The sequence below is a fragment of the Lithobates pipiens genome, unplaced genomic scaffold, assembly GCF_037356315.1.
Source record: "Lithobates pipiens isolate NorthernLeopardFrog02 unplaced genomic scaffold, aLitPip1_a1.2 Scaffold_10, whole genome shotgun sequence".
In the NCBI taxonomy this organism is placed as follows: domain Eukaryota; kingdom Metazoa; phylum Chordata; class Amphibia; order Anura; family Ranidae; genus Lithobates; species Lithobates pipiens.
Window position 1 is genome coordinate 118,241,072 of NW_027507686.1, and position 24,100 is coordinate 118,265,171.

The 24,100-nt window shown below is 39.6% G+C and overlaps 1 protein-coding gene across 1 annotated transcript in view; it reads right to left on the reverse strand.

Moving 5' to 3' along the window:
• The window catches only part of PYGM (glycogen phosphorylase, muscle associated), a 717,259-nt gene that overhangs the window by 209,246 nt on the left and 483,913 nt on the right, over positions 1-24,100 (reverse strand). The window contains 3 exon segments of the mRNA XM_077457746.1: positions 18,189-18,303; positions 18,376-18,539; positions 18,849-18,995. Coding sequence (XP_077313872.1) covers positions 18,189-18,303; positions 18,376-18,539; positions 18,849-18,995 — 426 coding nt within the window.

The following is a 24,100-nucleotide window of genomic DNA, read 5'->3' on the forward strand; positions in this document are numbered from 1 at the left end:
ACTTAGGAACCTTTCTCTGCGCCCCATGCTCTTTACCCTTTCTATCTGGAGGAAATGTGCCCAACGTTTCTCCCTGGCCTCTCCGTGCTCGCCATTATTAAACATATTGTTCAACCCTGACATCCCAGACAGCCTGTCTTACTCGCGCATGCTTCCTTGGACTCATGCGGGAGTTTTCCAACTTCGTAACCTGGTACATCCACTTACACGTTCGCTTCTATCCTTCGCTGATATTCAGCGTAAATTTCAGGTCCCCAAGGGTTTGTTTTACTCCTATCTTCAAATCAGACATTATTTTAGCTCCAAAAACCCCACCCTTACCTTGAATAACCCTACCCCCTTTGAACTTCTTTGCTCCCAAGGTCCATACCAAACGAAACTTATCTCCGAAATTTACAAATACTTACAGGCCTCTCCCTCTCTTTCTGGCCCAGGTCACCTCTACATGCACAAGTGGTCTCGGCTTCTTGGCCAGACCATTACCACCCCCCAATGGCTGAAAATTTGGGAGACTGCCTCTAAATCGTCTCGATGTGTAGAACAGAAAGAGACAATCTATAAAATTCTAATGTTTTGGTACAGGACCCCACAGCTCCTACATAAATACGACCCCCGGGCTTCCCCACTCTGCTGGAGATGTCGGAAGGCTATTGGATCTCTTTTTCATATCTTTTGGGAATGTTCGGTCATCCAACCTTTTTGGTCTTCTGTGCATGTATATCTACAAGAACTTTCCGACACTATCCTTCCTTTAACCCCGATCCACTTTCTGTTAGGTTTACCCTTTCCTGACCTGCCTGCCAATGTCCAGAAACTTTTAGGCCATATTTTACTGGCAGCAAGACGGGCCATACCTGTCAGATGGCTGTCGCAGTCCCCGCCAACGCTCCCACAGATATTGCAAACTCTGGAACAGATCCGTAGGATGGAGTACCTCACCGCTGTTGTTCATGATACTCTGCCTAGGTTTTCCCGAGTCTGGGACTTATAGGACCATTCCCAGCTTAATCCGGGACTCCCTATAGCCCCCCCTTAAAGATTACCTGATGCTATTCCTTACCCCCCCGCCAGTATATGTCTTTCCCCGAGGATGCCTCAATCTGGTATAGGCTCCTCCCGGAAATGAGCATACCCCAGATCCAATGGTTGGCTATGCTTTCCTTGCAGACACATAGCTACCTGGCCTATCCACCCATTGGACTCTTTCTTACACCTCCCCCCTACTGACTCTTCCCCCCTGTCCCCCCCGTTAATGGATGCATTACTGCTTTAACTGTGCCTGTGACTTGATATTGCCTGACCATTATATTACTTTTTTCTTGTGTTTATTTTCTGTTTACTTTTCTTTTCTTGCTCTTTGGCCTATGGTCTGTAACATTGTTGACACTGACAATTGTTCTGTTGATATACTTCCCTTTGTGTATTCTCTCGAAAATTTTCAATAAAAAAACAATTGATAAAAAAAAACTTTTTTGCAGAAGGGAGTTTAACAAGACTTGTGGCCACTCATTAAAATTAGAAGAAAAGAGGTTTAACCTTAAACTATGTAGAGAGTTCTTTACTGTATGGCCGCGTACACACGAGAGGATTGTCCGTCCAACTTAGTCCGCTGAAACGTGTTTCAGCGGACAGTCCGCTCGTGTGTGGGCTTCAGCGGACTTTTTCAGCGGACAGTCTGGCGGACTAAGTCTTTCGGAATTTCCATAGACAGTCCGTCCAAACTTGGTTTCAGCGGACAGTCCGCTCGTGTGTAGGCAAGTTGGACGGACTAAGTATGGCACATGCTCAGAAAGGATTTACACGGCCGAAGGTTGCATTGCAGTGTATTGTAAACGTCATCGCGCAAGCTTTCAGCGGACTGTCTGTTCATCGTGTGTGGTCAAGTCCGTTCATTCAAAAGTAGGACAGACTGTCTGTCGGATTGTCTGACGGACTTAGTTGGCCAGACAATCCACCCGTGTGTACGCGGCCTAAGAGTGGCACGGATGTGGGAGCATCGATAGTTTCAAGTAACTATTAGATAAGCACCTGAACGACCACAAAATAAAGGGATACACGGTAATACCGACATATAATCACACACACAGGTTGGACTTGATGGAATTGTGTCTATTTTTTACCTCACCTACTATGTAACTATGTATGTAGCTGCAGCTCTCCAGGTCAACCAGGTAGTAGAAAAGCTGTTGAATTTGAACAGTGTGCTCCTGCAAAGCTTCCTCCTGCTGGTTAAGTTGAGTTGCAACTTGCTCCATTGACTGTTCCACATCTTCTAGTCTACAATCTCCTGGTGGTACGTGTGTTCAAGCAGCTTCACATAAATTAATGTCCTGGCAGGTGGGGAGAGATTTAATATAGCATTCCTCTGGTGGAGGTCCCAACATATTTGGAATCTGGTACTGACTGTAGTGTAGCACTGTGTGCCGAAGAGAAGCCTTGTTGGAGCGGGAGCTCAGAAGCTACACGTCCTATCCTGCCATGCGCTCTGCCACACCCCCGAAGAGTGAATATATATTTGATGACTTTTTATAAAGATTTATCAGTTATTATGCCAAAATAAAAAATAATACTTTTTATGAAATCTTGTTTGGTGATTAGGTCCTAGGGTTGTTCGTCAACTGATTCATGAACCAAGTTCAAAAGCCAGGCAAAGCATTAATATTACAAAGAATTCGGTCTGGCAAATGACCACATTGATTTGCCAGGACCCCAAATTTTGTATACCCCGGACTCGCCACAAAGCTATGGCAGTGACAAACCTGAACCTCATGCCTAAGTAATAGTGTCCAAAGCTCAGAAACTTTAGCTCCTGGGCTTAATGTTGGACCCCAGAGTCACATTTCAAAACCTCGCAACAGCTGGGAATCACAGGTGCTGCTAAATCCTGAAACCGTTTTAAACAAAAGTTGCTCTATTTTATTTGTTACAAAAGGTGGTACAAAAAGCTTTGACATATGCCATAGAAATGTAAAATACCGGTAGTTTTACACAAAAGATCAAAAATAAAAACTTTCTGATGTATGACAAACATAGTTTGTTTTAGTATTTTGACTTTATATTATTGTATATTATGCATATTGTAAATATATAACTTTACTAATGCTTTTCTGAATTGTTATTCAGCGTTGAAAAAGAGATTGGAAAAGTTTAGCCATGGTTCCCATTTTTTTGTTTTGTGTTCTGTAGTGTGTGGAATACTTTTTCCATAAGATTGATGTTATTAATTCTGGCTTTCAGGTGTGTTACTGGAACTGATGGTGATTTCCAGTGATATGATATTAACCAGTGTATTGCAACACACATTGTGTGGATCAATCTCATATTATGGGAAATTAGTCCAATAATAGATGAAAATAGGCAGTTGTGGAGCGTTAGGTTAATAGTATTATCTGAGATTTTGGAAGAAAATGTTTCGAATTGTTTCTATATATGTGTAATTTTCTCACAATTTCAAAAAATATGTGAGAATGAACCCGTAGAGTTGTAAACAAGGGTACTACTGTGCTCAACCCCAGCTGATACCTTGATAACTACCTACTACTCAAAATAACTACGGGAAGCTGCCAACATAAATAGTGATCTCTACACCATAAAGAAATATGCAAGAAGTGGTATGCGGCGCTACCTCATCTAAAATAAACAATATCCTACAAACAACTTTAAAATAAATAATAAATGAAAAAATAAGTGCAAAATATGCAAATGTGCATGCAAAAATAACAATGTGCAAATAACTAAAGTGCAAAAAAAAACGCATAAAATGCAATAATGAACACACTTATGAGTAAACTGTGCAATATTCACATATGTGCAACCCACAATTAAAGTGAAAACAATGATGAATTAAGTCCATATAGCACAAAATATGGTGATCCTAATAAAAAGTGCTGTTCAGACTCATATGTTAAACAGTGAAAGTCCACAACTTCCAGGCAGTGAAATAAAAGTGTAGCAACTCCAAACTGTGACAGTCCACCGATACTCAACACTTCAGTGCTCCACTTGTGCACCCCCTGTTTCCCCCAGCCTCTGACCTCAGTAAAAGACCACCAAGGGCCATATGATGCTGTGTATACATTGGTAGTAATCACACTCTTCCTTTGCTCCTCATAAGTTCAGCCCATCAGTATTACAAATTTGTCAGCAATATATGAGATAAGAAGAAAAGGGGGGCTCCCATGTGTAGTATGTAAAAATTTGACTTTAATAAAATATATCCACACTTATATTTAAGTAGACAAATTCGTGAGTGTATAAACAAACAAACTTCCGGTCTTGGCCGCGACTGGAAGTGATGACAGTGACACCTGGCTCCTCCCTGAACCCATAGAGTTGCAACCTCTGAAGCCTGTCTGGGGAGTTGTGGAGAAAATGGTGTGAATTTTAGATGGAGAATAATACCATCTTGTGAATAATTTGATTGGAGTCTCTTTAATTGTGATTGATCTGGTGCACTTATGTAGATTACTGATCCATTGTAAAAGTGAAGTCACATTCTTGTTACCATTTATGCATATAGGGGAGTTTGTTTTGTTCTATATTATTTATTACATTAGAGTATATTTCTGAGATCAGTCCTGTTCTTCTTGGCGATTTAAAAAAAATGCTTTTGGAGAATGATGGAGGTTGTGCATTTGCTGTTTGAAAATATGTGTTAAAAATGTATCTGATTTGAATAAATGTATTAAACTCAGCACTAGGAATCTAATGTTTAGATTTTAGTGAGTAGAGTAAGGCAAAATTATTGTTTTCTATAAAATTAGAGAGGGATGTTAGGTTGTTATTTATCCATCAAGAGAAGTCTCCAGTATTATATGTATTAATGGTGAATTTTGGATCTTCCAACAAAAGATCCATGTGGATGTATGTTAGATATCAGTTTGTATTTTTTGTTATGTAGATTACATAATTGGTATGGATGTGCTACTAATTGGTTAAGTGTGTCTAAAGTACACTTAAAAGAAATGTATTTCCCCATAATACACCAGAGATAGAGTATGGTAAGATTGAGTCTTTCTCAAATCTAAGCCATGAGACCATGGAGTTAGGAATATGCCATTTTACCATTAGTGACCATCTGGCAGCTAAATAGTATGACCAGAAATCATGAACCAGAAGCCAGAAATCAGGCAAGTCCTCCATTCTTTTGTGATTTATATAGGACTAATTTTGATAAGTGGGATGAGAATCTAACCATATAAACTTGTTAATCTCATTTTGAAATTTAGTGATGAACTAACTTATTTAGTCAAAATGGGAGTGCCCTGAAAAGATATAGCAGATTTGGTAGAATTGTAATTGTAATTGCTGTAATTCTGCCTAAAAATTATATTTTGAAAGATTTCCATATTTTAAACAACATTCTTAATTTTCGTATCATTAGTAAATAATTTTTTGAGTTTAGGTCATTAATATTTGGCGTGAGAAAGATGCCCAAATATGGCAGGGACTCTAGTGACCAGGTAAAATTAAATGAGGAATGTAAGGAGTCTAAATGAGATGGTGGGATGTTTATTGGCATAACAATATATTTGTAGACATTCACTGTTAGGCCTGAAAGTGAAGCAAATATTTTGAGAGTATGTAGTAGGTTTGGCAAGGCTATACTAAGTTGTGTGAGGAACAAAATCATATCGTCTGCATACATGCGCAATTTATATGTATTTTTATTAGAATTATAACCTTTTATGTCTGGGTATAATAATATTGCTGAGGCTAAGGGTTCAATCGCCAAAGCGAATAGTAAGGGTGATAGGGGACACCCCTGACATATACCCCTGCCCAATTTGAAAAAGTCTGAATGACAACCTGGTAATCTTATCCTAGTGGATGGGTTATGATAAAGAGATTGAAAGGCATGCAAAAATTTGCCTTTGAATCCATATCTTTTTAGTATTATATCAAGGAAATTCCAGGATACACTGTGGAATGCTTTATTGATATTGAGGCTAAGTAATAGGACTGATCTAGAGTTAGTGTTTGCATCTTGAATTATGTTTGTTACTAGTCTAATATTGTCTGTTATTTGTCTACCTGGTATGAAAGCTAATTGATAGGGGGGATCAGGAAGGGAATTATTGATGCTAATCTGTTGGCTATCAGTGTGCTAAATATTTTAAGGTCATTATTAACTACCGAGATTGGCCTGTAATTTTGGGATAATGTATGGTATTTGTTTTGGGATGAGTGACATATTTGCGAGTAACATTTCTTCGGGAATTGATCTCTTTTAAGAATGTTATTGTATAATTTGGTTAAATTTGATATTAGAAGATGGTGATATTGTTTATATTAAAAAGAGGAAAACCAGTCTGGACCAGGAGCCAATTTGTTTTAGGGATTTAACTATTAGGAGCAGTTCTTCTTTTGTACAAGGTGTATTTAATTTGTCTATTTGTGTTTGGGTTAGCTTTGGAATAGGAAGCTTATCCAGCCAAGATAGTGCTGAGGAAGGAATGGATGAGGTAGGTGCTGAAAGGAGATTTGAATATAATTTTTGGAAAATAGACAGAATTTCTTGGGAATGAGTAATCAATTAATTCATATTGTTTTTGAGTTTATAAACATGGGTGGGTTTTATTGATTGATTTAGTTTGCAGGCAAACATTGTAGAAAGCATTGCTAGATAGGAAAAAGTTTGCTTTTGACCAGTGAAGAGCCTTTTCTGCTTTAAATGTGAGTAATGAGTTTAATTTGTTTCTTTTTTGAGAGATTATTTTTTAGGTGTTCAGGTCATGTGAATTTGTATGATCTTTATATAGGATATGTAGATCTTTTGTGAGATAATGATTTTTTTTCCCCGTTTTTTTTATTACATTGGGCTGCATATCTGGAGTCAAATTTCGTGCAAAATAGTCTTTTATTGCTGATGTGATTTCATTTTGGTGTGTGGGGTCTTATTTTCCATGAATAAGGGGTGGGAGTGAGGCCTATAAATTAAGTGCCAAGAGTGAGGATATGGTGGTCTGACTAGGAACACGGGTATATTGAGGCATCGTATGAGTCGGCTAGAATTATTGGAGAGCAAAATATGTAATCTATACGTTAATATGAGTCATGTAGGTGGGAATAAAAGGTATACTCTCTTGCACCTACATTTAACGCTCTCCAGGAGTCAATCAATTGTAGGTCATTCATGTGTGTAATCGTAGTTTTTTAAAAAGTTTTTGAATTTTGGTTTTGTTTGCTACGATCAAGGTTAGTTTGATAAGCGGAGTTAAAATCTCCACCCAAAATAATATGTGGCGAGTGGTATTGTTGGAGTGTTTTAAAAAAGTGTGTGAAGAAAGTGGTTTGTGCTTCATTTGGAGCATATACATTCGGAATCATTATTTCTCTACCCGCTAGGGTACCTTTGATTATGATAAACCTACTATCTTCATCCTTGTAAACCTGTTGAACCTCTAATGGAAAAGGTTGATGGAAGAAGATGCCCACGTTTTTATACCTCAACTTCATCAGTTTTAGATGAGGTTGAGGTATAAAATGATTGATTAAAAGCTTTGTGAAAAAATGTAGGGTGGTTGTCTTTCATAAAGTGTGTTTCTTGTAGCATTATTATTTTGGGATTTAATTTTTTATATTGCAAAAAAGCTTTCTTCCTTTTGTATGGGGAATTTACTCTTTGGATATCGTGTGACAATATAGTGATAGTCATAGTGTTAGTATCAATTTTCGGGATTTATCAGGAAGCTAAAATGATTGATAGATTGTGTGCAGATAGAATAATTGGACATTAATTGTTATTTCCTAATGACAAATCCCTATATATTAAGGAACAACAACTATGGGAACCTTGGAGTACATGGTACAAAAATTATACTTCCACAATTTAGATAATGCTGATTCTTTAATCATATAGAAGAAAGAACTCCTGTGCGTTTTAATATTTTTTTTTTGGATGGCTTTAAAAATAATTTCATAGCAAAGGGACAAATATATCACATATTTGTTTATCTGAATTGAGCTGCGGAGTAAGAATAGATCTTTATTTTCCTTCATAAAAGATAACTATTGTGTTTGAATTTCCTTTAGGATGTTGGCCTAGGTACTCCAAGACACAGATAGATCCCTGTGAGGGGTGTCTTGGGGTCCAGATGTGGCCATTATCCATATCGCTATTTATAAATCTTACAATAATTATATTACGGACTTTATTATACAAATTCTAAGAGACTTACTCTTGTTCGAGTCCCTTTATGACTATGAATATTAGATACTTAGGAATACTACTTTATTCTTTATTGTGGATTATTTGTTCCTATGCTATATTATGCTGAGAAAACCCTGTCACTACATTATACTGTGTTATGTTACTTTTATTACTATATATTATTTTTTTTTTGTTTTGTAACCCTTGTTGTAACTAACTCTGCTAAAAATCTCAATAAAAACATTTTAAAAGAATAATTGGACATTTACACACCTAAGTATAGAAGAGGCCAGCCAGGCATACAAGGATATAATAAGACTCATATTAGTTAATATTTTGTGCAACTTGTGGCATAGCAAAAGGATTGTACCAAAATAAATGTTCTTATTTATAAAAACTACAATTGGCTTAATTTTAATTAAATGTAACATATATCTATGATAGAAAAACTGTATGGGTTTGGAAAAAATATATTTTTCCAACCGACGGTGAAAACTAGTGAGACCTAATGGTCTGAAACTCAGTCTTAAGCCCCATACACACTATCAGTTTTTCTGCTGAGTTTTTCCATCAGGTTTACCAAAACAATGTAGTGCAAGGGGCCTGCCTGATTGCATACACATTGAAACTCCTAAGGTTTGACCTCATATTATAAGGTTTTTGTAAGTCTGAAGGAAAAACTCAGCAGAAAAACTGATAGTGTGTATGGGGCTTTACAGAACTAGGAACAGGGTTTATGAACAAAATATAAATACCAAAAAATGAATATGAACTGAATAAGACTCTCTGGTGTGAGAGTATGTAACGACTGAGTGAGGGTAAATAATTTCAGCATAGGGTGGATAGCCACAACTATTATCGTTAGTATGAATATCTGTGCAACTTTTAAACAATACTTATAACTTTAAAGAATCTGTAAATTATTCTGTTATTGTAACTTTGAAAAACTAGTAAAACCAGATGCGGGACTCGACATTTAGCGGGTCAACCACCTCCACCCATGTTGAAATCAGTTTTGATTGATTTAAATATTTGCTATCTGACACAGTTTGTATAACATATGTTGTTATCAAGAGTCAAATAAATATAGAGGATGAACGTGATAGGCCCCACCAAGGTCCTATCCCTGCCAACATTCGGATTATATGAATGAAGTAACCAAAAACCCCTGAATTATTATATGCATTGGTTAAGTTTAGAGAATTAAAAAAAAAATGAAGATATGTCCACTGTTGTGTATGGAGTTACTATGTATATAGTTTATGAAAAGGAACCATTAGAAAATGCTGGAAGTAAATATAACTTTTAAATCTTTTCAATTAAGTCTTTTCAATTAACCTTTATAGTTCAGAAGATGGCAGTGTTGGATTATAGACGGTTATAAAAAATACTGTTCTGAGTCTGTTAATGTAATGTGGAAAAAAAAAATAGAAGTGTTCTGGTTTGCAGTACCATTATGGAGTGGTAGATGTCAGTGTATCTTCATCTTCTGGGTTAGTTTAGGCCATCAAGCTGCAAAAAAATAACTATACATATACATATATATATATATATATATATATATATATATATATATATATATATATATATATATATATATATATTAGTACATAGGGCTAAAAACTCAGTTTATTGTAGTCAGGTGATATGCCAACAGTTATATAGATCTGAGGTCACTTAGGTGAGTCCTGGCGAGTGGACGTAAAACTGTAAACTAGAATAAAAGTAGCAAAATCAAGAAAAAGAAAAAAATATATAAGTTAAAACAAAAAATAATAACGTAAAGACAAAAAATATATTTAATATATTTAATAATAGTTTTTTCTTTTTTTTTTTTTCTTATCTCTCCATCCAAAAAAATGGAGATAAAATGGAGATTAAAAAAAAAAAAAAAAATTCTTCTTGTTATTCATCACAAAGAATGAAAAAAATTAAATAAAAGTATTTTCTGCAATTCCATGGACCAGGATCAAGTCTGGGTCTGCATCTGTCGCCTCTTGAAGCAGGGGTGCTCCAGATAGGAGCTGGACACGGTGTAGATGGAGTACGTGGGAGATTGCTGTGGTCTAGAAGGCCTAATTTAGTCAGGATTTCGTGACCTTCTGGGATAGTAGTGGCAATGTAAGTTGTGCTATTGGGAGGAATTAATTAATTTGGATGGGAGTTCCCATCTGTACCAAATTCTTGCTGTGGAAAGCACCCAAGAGTTGCTTGGGAGATATCTGCGTTCTGTCTAATGTGATGTTTCTGATGCCATGTGCAGCCCGCATTATTTCTTCTTTGACTAAAAAGTCTTTCATGCATAATATGATATCTCTGGGCGGTTTATCTGGAGGGGGTTTAGCCCTTAGTGCACGATGAATATGATCGCATACAAAGGAACGTGGATCTTGTTCTGGCAATAGAGACTGGAACAATTTTGAGGAGTATGCGATTAAATCTGTGATAGATTCTGGGGCACCTCTTATTCTAAGATTATTCCTTCTATTTCTATTGTCCAAATCTTCCATGTGTGCTTGCAGTTGTGTAAAAGCAGAAGAAAGGGTTTCAAGCTCCCAAGAAAGATCATTGAATGCGATGGCTAGTTCACCATGCTTGTTTTCTAATGCCGCACGCACACGACCGGACTTTGACAGAAAAGATCAGACGGAATCATTTCATCAGATATTCCGATTATGTGTGGGCTTCATCTGACTTTTTTTTCAAAAATTCTGACGGATCTAGAAGTAGAAAATCTTTTAAATCTTCGGGAAAACCATTCGTCTGTATGCTATTCTGATGACCAAAAACTACTCAAGGGCTAATATTGGCTACTGGCTATTGAACTTCCTTTCCTCTCCTGAGATAGGGTACATGTGGATTTTTGAATTTCTGATTGGAATTTAATGAGCAGTTTAGTATAAAGTGTACCTAAACTGATGTCCAGATCCATTTTTGATAGAGGAATGTACTCACTGCTTTTTGATGAGGATGTGTCCTGCTGCTGTAGTTCTATAGTGGGAGAGGAGGAGGAAGATGTGGTGGGCTGGGAGCGAGCGCCTTTTTTCTCCATGCTGCTCCACTCCTGAGATCTTAGAAGATAGTGTGTGAGGGATTTCTTGCTGCCTCCATGTCTTATTCTCCCTGTGTTCAGCATGTACATCTACTTGTGAATCGGGATGATTATTTTCCAGGCTAATTTTTATGACTCTAGATCAGTGGCAAAGAGCCATGTGTGCCAGAGCTCTTGTCAAATGCAACCAATCCACTTCATGTCATGCATGCGCCCGCCCCTTTCTGTGCTAGGCTGTAAGGACTAGAATGATTACATAATAGTCTAATGCAGCACAAAGAAACAGGTTTACTGCTTACCTCCCATTTCATTCCTACACTGTATATACACTTTCTCCCTTGCGATCTGGAGAAACTAGTACCTTCAAGTATAGAGAAGCATGTGACTATCTCCCCTTTATCCCATAATGAAGCATCCAATGCCTGATCCAGCCCCAGCGTTGTCATATGGGGCAATGAGAGAGTTCTTACCCCTGTATGAAATACAGTTAGATTGCACATTTTCTTCCATGTATAACTAATTCTTCTAATGCCCTGTACACACGACCGGTTTTCCCGTCGGAAAAAACTCTGAAGGTTTTTCCAAAGGAGTTTCGATGGAATTTCGCTGAAATTGTCTTGCATACACATAATCACACCAAAGTCCGACTGTTAAGAACGCGGTGACGTACAGCATGTACGATTGGGACTAGAAAAAGGAAGTTCAATAGCCACCGCGCCACCCTTTGGGCTCCTTCTGCTAATCTTGTGTTAGTAGACGTTTGCTTAGAGATGATTCACGCTTTTCAGACTCCTGCTTAAAAAGGAGCACAGAGACCTGTTTTGCCATCATTCGGGTCCTGCAGAAAGACTGCTGTTCAGTTTGTGCTTGTAGGTTTGTATCTGTTCTTCAGTGCATGCAGTCAGTTCGTATCTGTTTTTCAGTGCGTTCTTGTCTGCTCTTTGCTGATTTTCAGCTCGTTCTTCACAGGCCTTGCTGTTCTTCAGTGTGTTCTGTTAAGTTCGTTCTGACCAGCTGACCGTTTTGAAACCATGTTGCGGGTACATACTCGTTGTACAGTACGTGCTGTGTGGGGGCTTAGTGTTGGGGTTTTCAACTTTGACCCAAGCCCAGTCCATGAACAGGCGAGGAGGAGTTCATGGACCAAGAATTGGTTACTCTAGTGTGACCAATTCTCACACATGCCTCTGCTTCGTGAGATCCAGGAGAATAATCCTGATGATTTCAGGAACTTTCTCTGGATGACGGCCCCCATTGTTCACCGTCTGTTGGCTCACCCCTTGTATTATGAAGCAGGACACCTGCATGCAGCAAGTCATCACTCCGGAGCAGAGGCTAGTCACTACCTTGTGGTACTTGGCGACTGGAAGAGGTTTACAGGACCTCAAGTTCTCTACAGGCATCTCCCTCCAGGCTCTGGGAATCATTATTCCAGAGACCTGTTTTGCCATCATTCGGGTCCTGCAGAAAGACTATATTAAGGTAAGTTTTATCCTTTAACATCACATATATGTATTTAATGTTTGCTAATGTATTGTATTTATTTCATTGTTCCCTAATTACCATGATTGGAATATGCTGTGAATGTCCCCTTTATGCATGCTGCAAGCTTTTTAAATGCTCCTTTTTAGGCCTACATTTATATATGCCTTCACTAATCTCCCCAGCATGCTAACCTGGGCCCATATACACCTATAGCCTAGACCTTTAACAATGTATTTTGTCAGCTCCATTGTAGGGCTTTACCCAAAACACCCCCTAAAATGTGTACAAATGTTATGCGTGTCCTTAAATTCAGGCAGAGTGCCAGAGGCTTTTTTTTTTGGCTCCCAAAGTCACCTTAAACCCCCCCCCCCCCCTAAAATTTTTAGAATGGGCCATCAGAGGTGGGGAGGAATATGATAAGTGGACCTTAGATTTTTGTCTGGAAATACTCCTTTAAAAAAGTTATATTGATATCGGCCAAGAATGTTTTTTGATTAATCTGCTTGCAATGTTACGTGCAAAAGTACTTATTATTTTCTGTTTTGACACCACAGTTCCCTTCAACGCCACAGGAATGGCAGCATGTGGCCTCCCATTTTGCCGACCATTGGGACTTTCCCAACTGCGGAGAGGCTATAGATGGGAAGCACATCCACATTGTACCACCACCCCATTTGGGGTTTTACTATTATAACTATAAGGGATTTAATAGTATAGTGTTAATGGCGGTGGTGTCGGCACAATATGAGTTCCTCTATGTGGACATGGGGAAGAATGGCCAGATGTCAGATGGAGGAGTCTTTGCTCAGAGTTTTACAAATGTCTCCAGACTGGTGCCTGACATTGCCACCTGATGCGGACAATGTAGAAAGGACTCCCCTTCGTCTTTCTTACTGATGAAGCATTTGGTCTGGGTGAGCAACTGATGAGGGCATTCCCCCAAAGGACCCTCACCCCAGAGAGGAGGGTTTGTAAATATCGGCTGACCAGAGTGAGAAGAGTTGTTGAGAATACCTTCAGGATAATGGCCAGCTGGTTCCGCCTGTTTCTGACAGCAATCCATATGGCGGACTATAAAATCAACCATATTGTCCTTTCCTGCTGCATATTGCAAATTTTTTTAAGGAAAAATGCCCAAAATTATATTGCCTCAGGCTGGACTTCCTATTAATCCCCTGACGGGCCTGGATAGTGGCCATACTGGCTTGGCCCCCCAAAGTGCCCCTGAAGTTCGTCAGAAATATGTAAATTATTTTATGGGTAGGGGGGCCACTGCAATGCCAGACAATGTCTAAAATAGTTTTTAATTAAAAAAAATTATCTGATAAAATCTAGATTTTTTCTTTATTGCTTGTGTTTGTTTTTGGCTGTCTCCTTGGTTCTCCTAGTGCACTTGCCAAGTGGATGTTCCTTTAGTAAATAAGCCCCATTGTCACTGTAAACACAAAATTACTTAAAAAAAATGGTATTGACCATTGAAATAAGAAGCCACACATTGTTAATGAGCAAAGGTTTTACTCTGTGCACATTCACACATGTGCGTTTTCCAAATTTTAGGTACATTTTTTTTATTTTTCTATTTTTTAAATGTTTTTAGTTTTTTGTTCAAAATAGGCATATTTAATAACATATAACATACAAAACTCTGGAACTTAAAGTTCAACGTAGAAAATCATAAAAGGTAATATCAGACATTATAATATGTCCTAAATGTCTGGATATTGCCATCATCAGATTGGCTGATATCACCCCTGTAAAAGCCAAATTTTGAAGATGCACAAAATTTGGGAGTCAAAATGGGTTTTTTTCCCTCCTGATCCCATGCCTAATGTCAACATGTGCTATCTGCCATCATGGGGGATCAATGTACGTGTTTTGGGGGTGCAACCCCTTCCTGTCACCTATATCATTTGGGAGGAAGGGGTTTCACCCACAAAAGGGCTTACATTGAAATACCCTGAAGGCAGATAGCACATGTTGACACACTGTGTGCATCTTCAAAACTTGGCTTTTACTAATTGCAAAAAAAGTTAAAACATCGTATTAAATGAGGGAACGATGTTTCTTATGACCGATTACTGTGCCCACTAACCCGAAACTTGCCATTTTAAAATGTCCTACAGTGAAGAAAATCACATGGTGCAGCATGCAAGTAATAAAGAATCGGAACATGCGTGTATGCCTCATCTGACTTTTTACGTTCCTTACGATCCTTCTATACTGATCCAGCTCCCTTAGTTTCAGGTGTGAACAGCGTTTCCTTATTCTCTCCTTTGTTCGTCTTACCCCAAAATGTCGTCATAATTTTGGCCTTTCTCACATTTGGGTTTAGGTACGGTCCATTCTTCCCATCATAGTCCGTCATCCTCAAGATGTCCACCATCTCTACCATCTCAAGAAAGGACATATTTGTAGCCTTAAATCCTCGCCTACGGGATTGGGATGTTTCGGCTTCCGGGCTTTCCTCCTCCTTGTTACTCCAAAACACACACCTGCTGTGTCTCTGCCATGTCGCTCCTACGACGCGCCAAAGTGAAGGGGCGGGGAATACACTAGAAATAATGTCAGGGGCAGGCGACGCGGGTGACACATGTGCAGTGTATATAAAGTAGCGTTGCCTGTTGTACGTACGATCGGTGTGCTGAGGAAGGAGGATGAATATTCTAACAAAGGTAAAATCTTAACTTTGGTACATCAGTGGCCTATACAGCTTCAAGATTGAGGCCTATATTGGGATAAGATTATGAGAGTTTAGGCTGACAGTGTTTTTGTCTTGTGCATTGTCTTACAGAAAATATGAATCACTTTAAGGACCCAGAATTTATGGCCAGTTTCATTGACAATCCAGGGAGATGAGGAATTTGTGGGAGGTGAAACACAGCTTATATTATAATAAACAAGCTAGAAGGTCAATGCTGGAGAAACTTCTGGAATTTGTGAAGACTCCGGACCCCAATGCAACCATCGTGTTCTTGTAAAAGAAAATTGGGATCTTGAGGAACATGTATAAGAAGGAGCATAATAAGATCCAGAAATCACTCCGATCAGGAGCAGCAGCACAAGTGTATGTCCCCAGGCTGTGGTACTTCAACAAACTGCAGTTTCTGGACGATCAGACTAAGGCAGGGAATCTCTTTTTACCCTTCCCTGCAGCCTTCCCTCCACTCTTCCCTCAACCCCATGAGGAACAACCTGGGCCTTCCATCCTGGAAGAAGTGGATGTGCCCAGCTGGAGCCAGGTATATTATTTTTAGACATATTTGTTATCCTAATATTAACCACTTCAATACAGGGCACTTAAACACCTTCCTGCCCAGACCAATTTTGAGCTTTCAGCGCTGTCGCACTTTGAATGACAATTGCGCGGTCATGCTACACTGTACCCAAATGAAATTTTTATCATTTTTTTCCCACAAATAGAGCTTTCTTTTGGTGGTATTTGATCACCTCTGCGGTTTTTATTTTTTGTGCTACAAATAAAAAATACCGAAAATTTTGAAAAAAAAAAATGTTTTTTTTTTTGTTTCAGTTTCAAAACTGAATTTTGTAAATAAGTACGTTTTCTCCTTCACGGATGGGCACTGATGGGGCTACACTGATGGGCACCAATGAAGTGGCACTGATGAGGTGGCATTGATGGACACTGATAGGCGGCACTGATAGGCGGCACTGATGGGCGACACGGATGGGCGACACGGATGGACACTGATAGGTGGCACAAATTGGCACTGATAGCTGGCACGTATTGGCATGGATGGGCGGCACAGATGGGCATGGGTAGGCAGCACAGATGGGCATGGGTAGGCGGCACAGATGGGCATTGGTAGGCGGCACAGATGGGCATGGGTGGGCACTGATAGGCGGCACAGGTGGGCACTCATTAGCGGCACAGGTGGGCACTCATTAGCAACACAGGTGTTATACTGTACTAATGGATGCCAATCAGTGCCAAACAATAATGCATGCCAATCAGTGATGCCCATTGTGGGCACTGATTGCCATCCATTATGGGCACTGATTGGCATCCATTGTGCCTGACTGGCATCCCTGGTGGTCTAGGGAGGATTACCTCTGCTGGGCATCCCTGGTGGTCTGGTGGCGTCCCTGGTGGTCCAGTGTGGGCATCCTGGGGGGACTGTGCTGATAATCGATCAGCACAGACCCCCCCTGTCAGAGGAGCAGCCGATCGTCTCTCCTTTACTCGCGTCTGACAGACGCGAGTGAGGAAAAGCCGATCACCGGCTCTTCCCATTTACACTGTGATCAGCCGTGATTGGACACGGCTGATCACGTGGTAAAGAGTCTCCGTCGTCTGTCATCTGCTGCTGGTCCTAATCTCTGGGAGCCCTGGACCAGATGATTGGGCTCCAAATTATATGGACTCCTCAAGCTACCAATTTGATTTTCCACAGACTTGATGTGTGCCCTGGGGGCCAAAAGGCTTCACAAATTCCAAAAGTTTCTCCAGCGTTGCCTCCCTCTTTATTTTGTTACCCAGAATAAATGGAGATTTTATTTTCAGAAAATACTTTCCTATGTGTTTTTCTTCAAATAGGACAGTTTGTGAGTAGGCAGATACATTTCTAAAAGACAATGTCAAATTAACAAGGGACACCAACCTCCTGGAGGTTAATAAAAAATACAAGCTAATAAAGTTATTGTGGTAACAATATAAAAATATTATATATGGAGATCAGAATTGAAAATAATTGTTCAATAATCCAAAAAAGGAGATCATGATGAAATAAAAAAATAAAATAAAAGATGACTATAAAAACTAATTGTAAACATTATTATGGAGATCATGACTTCAACAAATAGAATATTATTCATGAGATCAGGAGAAATAATGAAGAAATAAGTTTGTGAGAACTGAGTGAATATGAGCATGAGAATTTGCAACGTAAAAAGTCAGATGAGGCATACACACGATCGGAATATATGATGACAATTGCCCGTCAAACTTTCTGACAGCCTTTCCACTTGTGTGTATGCAGCATTAGCCCTTGTACACACGGTCGGACATTCCGACTGAAAATGTCCGATCGGACCGTGTTGTAGGATAATCCGACTGTGTGTGGGCTCCATCGGACTGTTTCCGTCTGAATATCCGACGGACAAAGTTTTATAGCTGGGCTATAAAACTTTCCGACAACATGATCCGATCGGACTTTGTCCGATTGTGTGTAGAGAATTCCGATCGGACAAAGTGCCACACATGCTCAGATCAAATTCCTAGACCAAAGCTATTGGCTACTAGCCTGAACGTAGTTCCGTCGTAATGAAATAACGTCATCAGGTTCTAAACGATCGGATTTTCTGACAACTTTGTCCGACCGTGTGTATGCAACAGTTTCAGACAAAATCCGTCGGACAAAATTAAACGTATTTGGTTGTCACAATGTCCGACCGTGTGTACAAGAGCTAAGAGTTGATTTTGTCAGATACCAAACTAATACAAACTTAAACAAATAAGTACATACAATGCAGACTGTTTACCTCTGCTATGACTTCAGCAAGGCCTGGGTTACACAGCCGCAGCCAGCGACGGGGAGTAATGCCATTAGTCTTGTTCTGAAACTTTTGAGGGTCCATTTCATAGAAATCATGAAAGCTGCAAATACAATAAAATAGTTTAAAGATATGCAGAATTGAAGTTATTGGTGTTCTAGGAACTCTTACTTACACTGTGTCTTTGATAATGTCTGAGTGGATCTGGGCAACACCATTTACAGCATGCGAGCCAACAATGCACAAATGGGCCATATTAATGCGCTTAACTGAACCCTCCTCAACAAGAGACATTCTGCGCAGGCGGTCAATATCTCCAGGGAACAAGGAAGAGACAAGCTGAAAGACATGTGGGGACACATTGTTTAGTTGTGAGCAGCTGCTTCCTATTTTTTATATTAAGTGGTAGCACAAGGATTCTATATCTACATGCTGAAAGAGCTACACATGAAAGGTGTACAAATGTATGTAAACTATGGCAGTAAAGAAGTAAAAATTAGTTAAATGAAAATTAATGAAAAAAAGAGCAATACAAAAGGAAAAGTTAAAGCACAAGCACCCTACAATATAAGAAGTATAATAAATAGTTAGCATAAAATGGTGGAGGGTGAGGGCAATAAATGCTTGATCTAGGCACTTTGACTGTACTTTTAGGTGTCTTTGATTAATTTCATAGATGATCTCCAGGTGCCTGGGGAGCAGATTTTGCAAGAGATGGACTGGCCAGCGCTCTAATGCTTCCGGCAACACTGTATGATTTGTGTAAGCACATGTGCGGACTGTCAAATCCCAGGCCTGAAAGAGACAAAAAGGACATAACAGTGAACCAAGTTCCAGCAGTATTAGATGTTAAAGTAAATACTCACAGAAACAAAATATAAATTATGCTCATATTATCCATTTTGCATTTATTCAACAAGTATAATTGTAGACCAACTCTCTAGAAAACAGCTTGCATACCACCTGCTCTCCAACTAATCACAAAGTCATGTATTCCCCAGGGTTTCCTGCTTCTTTATCATGTGTGCCTAGTAGCAAAAAGTGTCAAAAAGGAATGTAATGTGTTAAAGTTTTGAAAACCCTGATTTTTTTTTAAAGGTATTTTTGTAATACGATGTGTTTTTTTTTTTTTTTTTATTAGAGCTTATGATACAAGTAAGATCAGAACATACATATTCTGATCATATTGTTTTATATGGTTACAGAAAATGTATATCATAATTCTACACGTTTTTGTTTGTAAAAAAAAATATATAAGACTAGCAATCCCTAGAGGGATGTACAGAGGGAAAATTTCACAGAGAACTCTCAATAAAAAAGGGAAAAATGCACATTGCAGCTTCATTATAAATGTTAGCAAATCCAAAGTATTTCCAGACAGATCGGAAAAGTGTCCTTGACAGATCAATGATCAAGATACCTCCATCAAACTCAATGTATGAAAACAGCTTAATAAGAGGACCAGTTTCCCCTTTGCGCGCACAAAATTGCCATGGTATCCATGGTGGTGCCTCCATCCTTTGCAAAACTTAAGTCCAGAAAACAGTGGAAGAGCACCAGTTCAGAGGTATTGTCTATTGCAGTGATGGCGAACCTTGGCACCCCAGATGTTTTGGAACTACATTTCCCATGATGCTCCACTACACTGTAGAGTGCCTGAGCATCATGGGAAATGTAGTTCCAAAACATCTGGAGTGCCAAGGTTCGCCATCACTGGTCTATTGAATTGTGCCTAAAAGGGTGTGGACCAATCTCTGGCAAAGGTGAGCTTTAGTGGCAGCTGCTGACAGATTGGTTTTAAAACCTTACAGCTGCAAAAGGTGTGGAGAAATGTGCCCCAATCAGAGCAGCCCCTGAAACAAGTCTATGGAACTGGTGGAAAAATTGAATGAATCCTAGTAGGAGTAAGATATCATCTTGTATGTAGCTTAACCACTTAATGACCGAGCCTCTTTCTGAGATTTGTTGTTTACAAGTTAAAAACATTTTTTTTGCTAGAAAATTACTTAGAACCCCCAACATTATATATTTTTTTTCTAACACCCTAGAGAATAAAATGGTTGTAGTTGCAATTGTAGCTAAGGTTTTGCTAATATAAGGCATTACAGTTATGCTTGCAAATGAGTTTGGCTCCCTCTAGTGTCCTTTTAATGCTGTTAGGACTTTCTTTAAGTTCCTGATAAGCAGCGCTACAAAGCATTGTAGATATAGTTTGGAGGAGGAAGTGACTGTTAGCTGGATCAGCCCTGAACTACAATACAGACAATGCAAAGCGTGCAGCACTGCATGCTGGGAGGAGTAATAAAAGGAATAGTGCAGCCACCTTTCAGACTCTTGGGACGTCCTTCAATACCGGCCAGCGGGAGGTCTGTGTGTGTGTGTGTGTGTGACCAGGAGACTGTGGCCTATACAGTGCGGAGCGGGATTGACAGCCTCTGAGGTGATTCAGAGTATAGCCCAGCCAGCCTATCAAGCGGATCAGTTTACAGAACCAGGGCATCTGGAGGTTTTCCTGCATTTCAGCCATCCGAAGGAACGGTACAACATGGCTGCACAATGTTTTCATCAGACTGAGACATCAGGAGGGGAGTCTGAACGGAACCTTGCAGACTCTGAGTCTATTGTGGTAAACGAGCATCTGCCAATTTCAATAAAGTGCACTGCTTGTTGAGTGAGTTATTTACAGGCTGCTGGTGAGACTTATAGTTCCACAGAAGTGATTCTACTTATTCACAGGCCACATACAGCTGAACTCTGGTGTTTGTTATTCCCTGTTCTGTAAAGTCAATACTGTATTACGCTCACACATAAGGAGGAAGTGTTACAAGCGCTGTATTTCTTCAGTTAAACAGTTATCAACATACCATTTATTCTACATTTTGCTTTCTCTCTTTTTCCCTGTTGGATTACAAATACTGCAGTTTAAACTACAGGCTAGCTGAAGATATCCAGAGTCAAGGAACTTTTATCATATTTTGCAAAGCATCACGATTCTACTTTGTAGTTTGAACACTGAATTACAATCTAAGGGGAGCCCTTGAGTACAGGTTAAAATATTGCATTGTATTATTGAATGTAATAAACATTATATTGCAATTTGGTGTGTGTATTGAGTGGGAAGATGTTCAATATAGGATTTGGAGAATATTGAACATTTGTCCCACTGTGCACCTGTCTACTACATACACTCCCTATGGTGATTATTGAATCCACAGTTTTCATATCTATACCTAGAATGTTTTTATTGATTATTGACTGTCATTTATTATTTGTGTTTAATCAAGTTGTTCATTGTGTTTAATGTTAACTTTAGTAAACTTGAGTGGTTGAGTGACATTGTGTGAGTTTCTCATTGATAACATCCCATTACAGAATGGAACACAAGGTGTCAGAGGTAAGAGGAGATTTGCGGAGTCGAGGTAGCCAGTGGGATATAGAGTCAGCAGCCCTCACAGGGGTACCGCTACACAATACTTTCTGTCACACCGTATTTGCACAGTGGTCTAACAAGCGCACTTTTTTTGTAAAAAAAATACACTTTTTTGAATTAAAAAATAACAGTAAAGTTAGCCAATTTTTTTTATATTGTGAAAGATAATGTTATGCCGAGTAAATTGATACCCAACATGTGACACTTCAAAATTGCGCCCACTCGTGGAATGACGACAAATTTTTACCCTTAAAAATCTCCATAGCCGACGTTTAAAAAAATTCTACAGGTTGCATGTTTTGAGTTATAGAGGAGGTCTTGGGCTAGAATTATTGCTTTTGCTCTACTGATCACAGCAATACCTCACATGTGTGGTTTGAACACCGTTTTCATATGTGGGCTATACTCACGTATGTGTTCGCTTCTATACACAAGCTCGGCAGGACAGGGTACTTTTTTTTTTTTTAAATGTCTTATTTATTTTACCTTTTATTTCTTTAAAAAAAAAATGTGTCACTTTTATTCCTATTACAAGGAATGTAAACATCCCATGTAATAGAAAAAAAGCATGACAGGACCTTTTAAATATGAGATCTGGGGTCAAAAAGATCTCAGGTCTCATACACTAAAATGCAATAAAAAAAAAATTTCCCTTTAAGAGCTATGGGTGGAAGTGACATTTTGACATCGCTTTCCGCCCCTGCAATGATATGGAGATGGGTGGGGGCCATCTTCCTCTCACTCATCTCCATGTCAGACTAGGCAGAGGGTTCCGATCACCTCCACTGCTACCGACGGCTCTGGTAAGCGACGGAGGGTTCCGGAGCACGGCGGGCGGGGAGCCCCTCTCACACCACCGATAAAAGTGATCTTGTGGCGAATCTGCAGACCGCCCACTGAAGAAGAGGATACCGGGTTTATGGCAGCTAGCTGCTGCCATAACAGTGATATTCTTCTTCAAACTCCCAACGTATAACGATGGTGGGCGGTCCAGAAGTGGTTAAATTGATACTAAAGGTTCATTTGAAAAAAACAAAAAAGAAACAAACATGTTATACTTTCCACCTGTGTGCAACAGTTTTGCACGGAGTGGCCCCAATCCTCCGCTTCTCAGGTTCCCTAGTGGCACTCCTGGCTCCTCCTTGCCTTTAGTGCCCCCACAGAGAGCCTGCACTCATGCAGGTGAGCTCCTGAGGCCTACTGCTCTGTCCATTGACACAGACAGCAGGACTCGGCCGCACCCCCGGCTCCCGTTTCACTGGATTTGATTGACAGAAGCAGGAGTCAATTGTTCCTGCTGCTATCAATCTATCCAATGATTTTATGTTTGAAATGGATGGACTTGTGTCTTTTTTTCAACCTGACTATGTAACTATGACCTGAGACAGTGGCTGGGGCTGCTGTGCTCATTCTCGTTGCTGAAAAGATCGGGTTAGGGTAAGTAAAAGGGGGGAGGGGGCTCAGGGGGGGTGCTGCACTACAGAAGGTTTTTCACCTTTGTGTATAGAATTACAACCCCTTTAATAATGGTTTCTTTAATAGTTATAGAATGAGTACTTCTGTGCATATTGGAGAGCATATCTAGCCATTTCTTGGCAGAAAAATCCAGATTGGTCTCAGATTTCTACTGGACAATCGAGGAGGATTTACGTGGGAGATTCAGACCATTAAAAGAGAAGTGTGGGTTTGTTTTGTTTTTCCTCCATTTTACTTGCTTAGGTGGATGCAACATCAGTCCAATGCTGCATTAGGTTCTCCGGCACCTCCACACTGAGAATCAAGCGATTGAACATCGCTGGTGGCTCAGTTCTCACAGCTTCTTGAGCAGAGAGCTGCTGACTGTTAATCAGCAGCTTTCTGCTCTCCTCCTCCATGCTCACTGGAGAGCTGAGCTGTGGAGGGGCGGGGAGAGGCTGTCTAAGACACTCAGTTGCTCGCTGAGAGGCTGAGACAAGTGTCAGTCCAAGCCACTGGGGGATCCAGACTCTATTGTCACGATTACGTGGTGCTGGACTGATATCCATGTCAGCAGAGAGTGCAAAACTAATTGCACTACTGTGACCCATAGGAGAAGCCCATCCAAATGAGCTTAGGCTGGACTTAACATAACTATATAGGGTAGAGATAGTTCCTTTATCTCTAGAAGAAGAAAGTCATATACATTTAGTCTAAGGGCTTGTTGTGAGTTATTGAAGTGTCTGATCTGCAGATATTTATAAATGTGGAAAAACCCGTTGTTGAAGGTAGGTAAAAGTGAGACTCCATCAACGATTCAAGAGAAACCAGGCCATGCTCAGAAGTTCAATCTGGAAAGATATGCCGCAGGAAGTTTGGGTTCTGCTAAAAAGGGAAGTGGGACAATAGAAGACAATTTATATTTATAGCAATATAGTAACCACAGATGTAGTGATTGACATACCACTTCATTCAAGGAAGATAAATCACTGGGACCAACATATTTCAACCAGAG